This window comes from Amaranthus tricolor, chromosome 10, assembly GCF_026212465.1.
Source record: "Amaranthus tricolor cultivar Red isolate AtriRed21 chromosome 10, ASM2621246v1, whole genome shotgun sequence".
NCBI classification, from domain to species: domain Eukaryota; kingdom Viridiplantae; phylum Streptophyta; class Magnoliopsida; order Caryophyllales; family Amaranthaceae; genus Amaranthus; species Amaranthus tricolor.
The window spans coordinates 17,757,642-17,767,490 of NC_080056.1; the positions used below are offsets into that span (position 1 = coordinate 17,757,642).

The following is a 9,849-nucleotide window of genomic DNA, read 5'->3' on the forward strand; positions in this document are numbered from 1 at the left end:
GTTGAAGGATATCTATTACCTTTGCTGAACCGGGATGTGTAGATAGATTAATAACTGAAAATCTCAAAATTTAGTGTAATTTGGAATAGGTTCTTTGATAAAAATGTGGCCTGTGGTGAACTTATCAATGGCAGTTGCTTATTGTACATGTCTTGAGTTAATTTTGTGTCATCCTTTTGTTTCATAAATCTTTATAAAAGAACATAAAGCTTTTACTTTTGAAGTGTTCTCAACTTGATGTAAAAGATCATGCAGATAGAAACTAGTGTTAGAGATCATGCTTCAAATGTTGATTAACAATAAATGTTCTCAAATTTGGTAATAGTACCATCTATCCTTTTTTAACTATAAGAACTTTCACTTTGAAGGTTTTATTGACTTGCTGTAGATAGATAGTAAAACATAGGTGCCACCACCTCCAACACAGAAAAAATAAGGGGAAAATATAGATTAATATATAGTTTTTTGCAGACGCTAAGTAAATAAAAAATGCCAGAATGACCAAGTGAACAAGATTATAAACAAGGGTAAATTTTCCCCTTATTTTTTATAAAAAGCATAAATTTTCATTTTACCCAAGGGTAAATAAACAAGATTATAAATTTTACCAAATAAAAAATTTACGCTAAGTAGTGAACTATGCTTTTTATAAATTTTTGTAGGTGTTAGGACTCAGGATAAACAAGAATTTCTCTGTTCTGTCTTGTAAGTGTGATCTATTCAGTAATAACGTTTTGCTACTCTCTGAAGTAGGAATGACCAAGTGTTATTCCCTGTTTCCATATGACTTGTTGGAGTATTATCTTTCCTTTCATTTTACCCCTAAGTCAGTCTCTTTCTTCCAACTTCTGTTAGGCTGAACAAGAGTTTATGAAAAGGAGCTCCAAACTTGGACAATTTCTCATGTTGTAGAGTAGACTTGGTCTTCTATAAAAATTTCTCCAAGCCATAAACCAGGTTCTGTTAAGGACAAAACATTAGGTTTTTTCACATTATATTCAGCGAAAGCAACTTATGATTCTCTGAAAGCAGATGAAATGAAAAAAAAAAATATCAATCTGAGGCACCTCCCCAGCCATTGAGGATTTAGTTATCATGACATTTTAAGAATGAGATGCTCCATTTTCCATATTTTTGTTACTTGCAGCTATTCTATGACCTAAACTTGTAACTATTGCTCCTGATCATAAATTGCCCATCGGAACTAGAAGTTTGTACTGGTGACACTTTTTGAACAGTGCCAACTGCCAAGAGAAAACACACCCCTAAAATATTCTATAGCTATGATATTTCATTTTTGTGGGTGTCTCATGTATGAAAGCGATCTGCAGCCTTTAGATCTTGCAGCCTCAAACATGCTTATATCAGTACAACTCCCAAACAAAAATTTAAAATGGAAGTATAGTCTCAAAAATAAGGTTACCTTTAGTCGTAAAACTTTTCTTATGGCCATGATTAATCCTGGCATCAGGCTTTGCACATCTGTGATCTCATGTTTTAAAGTGAGTACCTGTACCAGATTTTTTTACAGCTCAGAGAAGTACAAGACACATAATTTATCATAGATAGAATTTTTTTTGTCTTTTAATTTCTGGGTGATTATTGGACAAACCTCTCCTGGGCCCGAGAAGTAAACCGTTGTGCTAGAGGGGAGACCTGGAAGGACCATACTGTGCACTCGAACACCATCTTCTCCTAGAACTTGGCCCCTTGCCTTTAGTTTCAAAAGATAAAGCTCCATATTATTTAGTATTCATCGGTTATGAAATCTTCCAGAGCTTATACCATATATTATCCAACATTATTAGCTTATGCTTTTGTATTTGAGATCTTACCACAACATCAGTTGAAATGTCTTCCCTATTATAGAACTGGCCAAGATTCGATAAATTGTTGGCGATTTGAATAGCATCTTGTGATGGAAGATCCTGCAAAATCATGGCAAGTTATTTTTCATTTTATTCGTCTTTTCACTGGTCAAAAAATCAGTTGTGCATTTGTTTTCTCATTTGTTTACATTAGTGCTGAAGAAAATGTTTGTATCAGTTGAAGCATCATGCTTAAAATCCTAGGGAGTTGTTAAAATGAGTTGAAGAGGTTGATCTTGTTGAAAGTAGTTCATACTATATTTGTCTCTCTTGACTTTGCTACATTTTTTTTTGTCCGTCCAACACATTCTCTTTTACTAAAATACTCACCACGTTCTCCAATTCTTTCACATTTTTTTCTCTCTTATAAGAACATGTACACAATTCAAATTTTTTTGTTTTATTCTTAAATCAGCCAAACTGCTACTTAATATTTGTGCCAAACCCATTGGTAACAAACTCAGGGGGACATATGAGTATTATTGTTAGGAATCAACGCAATAACGGTTAGACACATACGAGAGTCCTGTCTATTGTAGGATCTTATTTCATACTTTTGTTTATGCAGAAAAATGCGTTCATTAGATTTTACAATTTCGTATTTGTCTAGTTCCTCAAGTGGTTGGCCCTGTTCAAGAAGAACTCCAAATAAAAAGAAGCTGGGTGATAAGTAACCCGTTATAAGTTCAAAGTGTGAACTGCCTGGTCCAGATCCAGCTTTTCATGACAAGGACATAGAAGCTTCTCCATATTACTGTATTGATTTCTAATCGATGAAGAGAAAGTTAAAAGCTATTAAAGCATGATGGTTGTTATTTGTAACATGGCAGTTTTGTGGCCGAATAAAATCAAAATTCTAAGAAGTACATCACTTAAAGTAAGTGTAATTGGCTGTAACCTGTAGCAAAGTGGTTAGTGATTTGATTCTTCTGATTGGAACGATGGATCTTCATAATTATATTTATCTATTTAGACGATATGGCGTGATTTTAATGTGGCATTTCGATAGTCATGAATCTAACTTCTATGCTGTTTTACACAAAACCCTTTCAGTCCACATCTTGAATATCGGTCGACATAAACTTATATGCTGTTTTTAGAAATTCTACATGTAGATTTACTTGTCCAGTTGAGATGGTGCAACACTATCTTGAGCTGGAACTTGGACAAAAATGAAATAAGAGACAAGTGTATATGCTTACTCTTGCTGTTGGTCTTGATTCGACTATCTCCACATTGTTGTAGTGAAAAGACGCTTGTATTGCTGCCTGTTGAAGTAATATGGATCCTATTGATAGTGTGGGTGCTATCAGACAACCCTGGTTTCAAAGTTCAAGTGAAAGCCATATGAATTTACAAAGAATGTGCGCACAGAATCAAAGGATTATAGTTGACTTGTGATGCACTTCTTTTCACATATTTTCCATGTGGATTTTTTTCATTCATTATAATCTCACCATGCTAGCCTTTTCACAGAATGCAGATAATGATGCCACCGTGTCGAGTTCAATCCGTGGGACATAAACAACGCTTCTCATGCCGAATGCTGTTGCCTGTGAAGCGGAACAGGTGAGAGCTGTAAATACTCAACTCTGAAATGCTAAGTTTGCACTATAAAAGTGTTGTTTGATACAGAAAGGTACACTAAGATGTGTCAAAAAGAAGTATACCTGTTTGACATTGTCATGTACCGTTGAAGGGTCAGTAAAATCAACCACAACGCTTGTTGCTTTTGACTATACATGGTACAAAATAGCTGTCAGAACTCAAATTGAACAATCAATTTAATCCTCCTCAATCCTGTATAATTTTGCATAATTGCCCTTTACTAATTACCAAATTATTTACACACTTCCCATTTTCAAAAAGATAAAGTTAATCAGCCCATAAGCTTGGCCCATCCTGCAAACCCGGATTTTGGCCTTTTTGAGCCTTGCAGGTGTGGCTTCAGGCTTTAAGATATTGATTGTCCGGATTTAGTTTCTGTAAATCCACACGTTCCCTCGCCGTTCTCTCTTTGTACATCATTGAACCCTATGGCAAAGGCAATCATGCAAAGATACTGTGGGACAGAAGGAGTAAAATACATTTTTTCACCTACATAAGGCTGTAATACCTGGGAAATTGAGCCCAAAACCATTGTAAGGTCATTCATAATGGGTATTTCTAGAGGTTCTTCCATGTCGCATATCTAATCCATTGCAACAAGGTTCAAAAGATAAGACTCAAAACGGAGTGAACAGATTTTTATCATGAAGTAAGAAACAAAAATCAGAAAAAAGTCGAATATACCACCTTTCCGATGTCTTCTCCTACACAATAGTTGTCTACGGCACCAGCCACTTCCATTCCTCTTGCTCTGGTCACAGCCATCACAGCTGCCCTCCCGATTTCCTTGGCAGCACCATTTATGATCACCTGTAAAGCTATCAAATCAGCCACGAGCCAGTAACGAGAGAGATACAATTAATTTGCTTAATGCTCGACGAAATACTTTTAAGAACAATGTGTTATCACCTTGATGTTACTCTGGGCTGGCTGCTGCATTGTACAAGAGATTAGGGGGCGGTATTTAACCTGGCATCTTGCTAGTTGAAATTGGCAGCTCAATCCTGCCATGGCTTCCCGAAGTTTTTTTGTGTGGCAGTTTTTGTTTGCTGTTTGAACTTCTATGGTTCAGTCGTATACTGGGGTTTAGTAGTTCAGGATAAGGTTAGTCATTTAGATAAGGCCTTTTTTGGAGGGAATTGTAGGATTGTAGTTGTTTCTTTTCATTTCACAGCTCTATGTCATAACTTTTTTAATTTCAAACTTATTTATCTATTTTAATTATTTAAATTGTAGATTTCTATTTAATTTAAATTATTTGTATTACAATCATTTAAAATTTAATATCAATCCAATGACATAATTTAAGGTTATTTATATTTTAAGTTAATTAAATTTATTGTAATTTTAATTCCTAAAAATTTTATTAACTTGTAAAGACTTATAATCTTGTAGCGGTGCTTAAAATCTCTTTAAGTTTTATTCATATAAAACATATAGCAAGTCCAACATAAGGTGAATTAAAATCCTAGCTTAGCATCCCAAAATAGTCAAGTAAAAAGGCTTGAACCACTAAGGACTAGGGATGGTCATGGGTCCAGGATCCTGTTGGACCCGCCTCGAATCCGCCCTTTTTTTAAAGGTCTGGTCTTATTTTTTGGTCGGATCTAGATCTAGAAAGTATTTGACGGGTCCGGGTCCGGGTTTTAGGGTGCAGACATCGGACCCTGACCCAGACCTGACCTCGATACCCAGACCCTAGACCCACCTCTTAGACTCGAACTTGGACCCTATACAATTATATATATATATATATATATATATATATATATATATATATATATATATATATATATATATATATATATATATATATATATATATATATATATATATATATATATATATATATATATATATATATATATATATATATATATATATATATATATATATTACTTTTTAGTAATTATTTTGTATTTGAATTTCATGGACTCGAACAAGTGTTTGTAATGCAATAATAAGTTGCTTACAAAAATACAAAAAGACTCGCAAAAGGTTCAATTTTGACAATCAAAGAGACTTTGTTTAAGACCCATTAAGGACCCATCAAGGACCTTAGACCCGTCAGATCTGAAGGGTCTGGGTCTAAAAATTTTGGACCCTTAGGATTCGAATTCGAATTTGAATCTGAAAAAAATAAAAGGGTCCGAATCTGGCCAAACCCGCCCCATAACCATCCCTACTAAGTACGATATATAATTAAATCAATAACTATTTGAATAAAGTAACTAGATGAATAATTACTAACAACTACCAAGAAACGGTTAAAACGATGAAAAATCAATAAACCAAAGCTGGTCTAACATGCATACAATCTAGGGAAAACATAATTGGTGTAAAATAATTCTTGCAATCATATTAGGTGCACACACAGATTTCTTTTAAAACCTACTCCCTCAAGTATTCCCTTAGAAATTATATCAAACCTAATTCTGAAATCGATTTATACCAAATTTAATTTATAGGTGAAATCAGACCTGTAAATTAAAACAAAACAATCCCAATATCAAGAATAATCACAACTTTAACTAGCCTAGTAATCAAATTAATTACTCATAATTGAAATAAAGAAAACAACTAAAAGTAAAGAAACCAAATGATTCATGATCAACAACAAAAAAGAAATTCAGTAATTACAATAAAGATCCAAAAATTTAAACATTAAGAAAAACCATACCCTATCAAACATCAATACATTAAATCCTCTAATTATAAAAGGAAGACTTTTTTACTATTTAATTTTGATAACATAAATAGTAAATTCACTATGTATTAGCTTTTTTTTTTTTTTTTGGTTTCTTAGTTTTTTTTTTTTAGATTTTTATAAAAAAATCTAATGAAATTCTGATTAGAACTCTTCTCATTTTGTGTATATCAATATGCTGTATTTTTTAATTTCTTATTTTAATTTTAATTTTTTTGTTTTGACATTGAAGTTTTAAATTATAGTTATTTCATTCTTATTTCAGAAAAACAAAATAAACTACTCATTTCATGCTTTTTAATATGCTACATTCTCGGAATTTGATAAATCCCCATGATAAATAGTAGATATAAATGTAACAACTTTGCTAGTTCTCTAATTATTAAGAGCATGTAAGACTTTGTTACTATTCATTTTTTCCAAAATAAACAGTTAATTCATTATTTATAAGCTTTCTTAATTTTTGTTTTTCATTTTTTATTTATAATAAAATAATCTAATTTGAATTTTAATTGAAGTACACTCATTTCGTGTCTTTCAATATTATACATTTTTTAATTTGAGTTATTCCTGTAATTCTGCTACATTTTAACTTTTATTTTTATCTTTGCCAAAATAAAGAATGAGTTCACTATTTATTTGCTTTTTTTATTTTTTTGGTTTCTTATTTTTTATTTTATTTATAGAAAATCTAAAATTGAATTATAATTTGAACTACGTTCATTTTGTGCTTTTTAATACATTACATTTTCTAATTTGGGAATGATTTTGCTACATTTGGTTTATCCTTTTTTATTTTTCTTTAATTTTTCTGTTTTTGAATTGAAGTATAATTTAAACTATACTCATTTCTTGCCTTTTAATATGCTATATTTTTCTAATTTGATACATCTCCATGATAAATAATAGGTATAAACATAACAATTTACTAGGACAAAATAAACGCCTATGGATACATCTATATACTTCGTCTAATGTATATCTCTATTATATCCTTCTTTCATTTCAAATAAGTTACAATATTAGAAAAATGACATATTTATTTGTTGCTTTTAATTTGTGATTAGTTTTTAATGTATAGGTTAAAACATAGTTAAGTGAGATCTTGTTTAATTCATCTTATTACAAAGATTATTAATATATTTTTATAATTTTTTATCATACATAATTAGATATATTAATAATTAAATTAGTGTATTAGTTGCAAGTAAATTAGAACGAAAGAAGTATCTATTATCTAACAATTTATCTATTATCTATTATCTATTATCTACTCCCTTCAAAAAAATATTCACAAGTGAAGAAAATTAGAATATTTTAGATAGTGGATATATCATTTTGGTGAATAATTAATTTGATGGAGAAAAAGTGTGGACCATAAGCAATTAAAAAGTTATTAAAATAAAGTTATTGGTAAAAAAATAGGAAAAATTAAAATTAATAATCTAATCTTTTACTCATTCGCCGTGAATAATCCCAACTTTGAATTATTTTTTAATAATCCAACATTTTCCTTTATTTTGATGTCAGCATACTAATAGGGTATGCAGATAGCAAACTAAAGGCAAAGGTTGAATTATTATAAAATAAAGGATGTGCTGATAGCAAACTAAGAGCAAAGGTTGGATTATTAAAAAATAATCTAAAGGTGAGATTATTCGTAGCGAATGGGTGAAAGATTAAATTATTAATATCAATTTTTTTCAAAAAAATATGAGGACCACAACTCTTAAAAAACGTTTTGATAAAGTTAGTGGAAAACATGTGGGGACCGTAAGTAATATAAAAAATATTAAAATCAGATTTGTGGAAAATATATGGAAACCATAAGCATCATTAATATATTAAAATGAGGATGACAAGATTCATTATGTCCAAAATTTGTATTATAAATAGAAAAATTCTTTTTGGTAACCACAAATAACACAATTAAAAATGACAAGTGGAAGCAACTTTAGGGAACAAAAGGAGAAAGTATTAACAATCTATTATCTATATATTATCTATCTTTTAGATATAAAAATAATATAAGGCTTTAGAACTATTTATATTTACACAAATAAAACTTAAATTTAATATTCACTTATTATAGAGCATTTTCTTTTAAAATGCATTAAAATTAAATATTAAGAAAAATTATTGTGAATAATTCAATCTATTTTCAATTACATGCCAAAAATCTCATATTTTGAATTTTTATTAATAATTCAACCTTTGTTTTCAATTTGTTACCAATGGACCCTTCAAAGAAATGACCTGCTATATCATATTACCTTTCATCTTCTTCTTTTCTTATAATAATCCAATCTATTTTCCATTACCTATCCCACCTTTAAAATTTTGTTCAATAATCCAACCTTTACTGTTTGTTTGTTTCCAATGAACCCTTCAAAAAGCTAAATGAAATTGTTATTATTTCTAAGCTTATGAAGTTGATTATTGCATAAATAGTAATTGTTTTTACATACATATCCCATTAACCAGGGGTGTTCAAAAATTCGACCCGATTGACTCGACTTGCCGACGCGCTTGACCCGACCCGCTGACCCACATCCTAAATGGCGTGTAATTTTTTTTTTAAAATAATATAATTCAGGTTGGGTAACCATGTTGGGTCATAGGCCATAAAATACATTGAGTCGAGTATCCACCAACCCGTTATATATTATCTTTATCAAGTTGAAATTTACACATTGAAATTTTATGATGAATATAATTATAAAAAATTAATAATATTGGTAAGTTTTTTACTTCCCTCAGATTCAGCCAGTACCATGCTTGTTTCAGTCATTTTTGATGGGACATGCTATAATGATTAGAAAAGATCCATGATGATAGATGATAGATGATAGGATTGGATGCCAAGAAGAAGATGTGTTTCGTAGACGGATCCTTACGCAAACCTAACAGGGGTTGCAGATGAAAGAGCATGGCTTAACCCTAATTAACCTTTATATTCTATAAATTGTTCAAAGGATATGTATATTCTGATAATAATATTCATTAAACCCTAATAATAACACAATATTCATTTAAACCTAATTAACCTTCTTATTTTTGAAATTGTTCAAATCATGTATATTTTAATAAAAAACATATTTATACCAAAAAAGCCATTTTATAACAAAATACACACATAAATTAAAATCGGATTCAAATATAAATAATAAAACAACATCTTTAACTCTAAAAACCTTAATCAAAATATTGAAAACAAATAAAGTTTGGTATTAATAGTACCTTGCGTATCTAGATAAAGAAGAGTTATAATGTGACCTACAATGGAGTAAAAAAGGATAAAATTACACATAACTATTTTTTCAAATAAAAAAGGTAAAAATAAACACTAAAAAACCATTAATTGCATTTTATAAGGAAGAGGGAGGAAGGAACAAAAATAGGGATGATAAAAGTTATCTTAAATGAATCTAGTTTGAAAACGAATGAAATTTGAAGAAACAATGAAAATCTCGAATGTCACTTGAAGATAATGAAAACCTAGTTGAAGCTTGAATAAGGAGGAAGCTCGAAGAAGAAGAAGATAATAAAGAAGAAAATAAAGAAAAAGAACAAATGTTCATTGGTTTGAAAAATGAAGAAGGATGAGTGGAAGATGAAAAAATGAAAAAGGGCAAATGCTTGAAAATGTCAAATGAAAAAGTAGGT

At 30.4% G+C, this 9,849-nt stretch overlaps 1 protein-coding gene across 1 annotated transcript; it reads right to left on the reverse strand.

Moving 5' to 3' along the window:
• Window positions 1-114: 114 nt before the first annotated feature.
• On the reverse strand, window positions 115-4,649 carry LOC130825743 (dihydrodipicolinate reductase-like protein CRR1, chloroplastic). The gene is made up of 10 exons (XM_057691133.1): window positions 4,386-4,649; window positions 4,164-4,286; window positions 3,985-4,059; window positions 3,539-3,604; window positions 3,326-3,421; window positions 3,071-3,187; window positions 1,836-1,928; window positions 1,613-1,714; window positions 1,424-1,510; window positions 115-960 (listed from the first exon to the last, which is right to left on the reverse strand). The coding sequence occupies exons 1-10, from the start codon at window positions 4,485-4,487 to the stop codon at window positions 928-930; spliced, it is 894 nt and encodes a 297-aa protein (XP_057547116.1). The 5' UTR covers window positions 4,488-4,649; the 3' UTR covers window positions 115-927.
• Between the last annotated feature and the right edge of the window lie 5,200 nt (window positions 4,650-9,849).

Bases quoted from the DNA above. Each gene is read 5' to 3' on its own strand.
- LOC130825743 (XM_057691133.1), bottom strand. From the start codon at position 4,487: ATGGCAGGATTGAGCTGCCAATTTCAACTAGCAAGATGCCAGGTTAAA. The intron at 1,715-1,835 runs GTAAGATCTCAA...TTGAAACTAAAG, and splicing joins ACATTTCAACTGATGTTGTG to GCAAGGGGCCAAGTTCTAGG. The intron at 961-1,423 runs GTAACCTTATTT...TGTCCTTAACAG, and splicing joins GAAAAGTTTTACGACTAAAG to AACCTGGTTTATGGCTTGGA.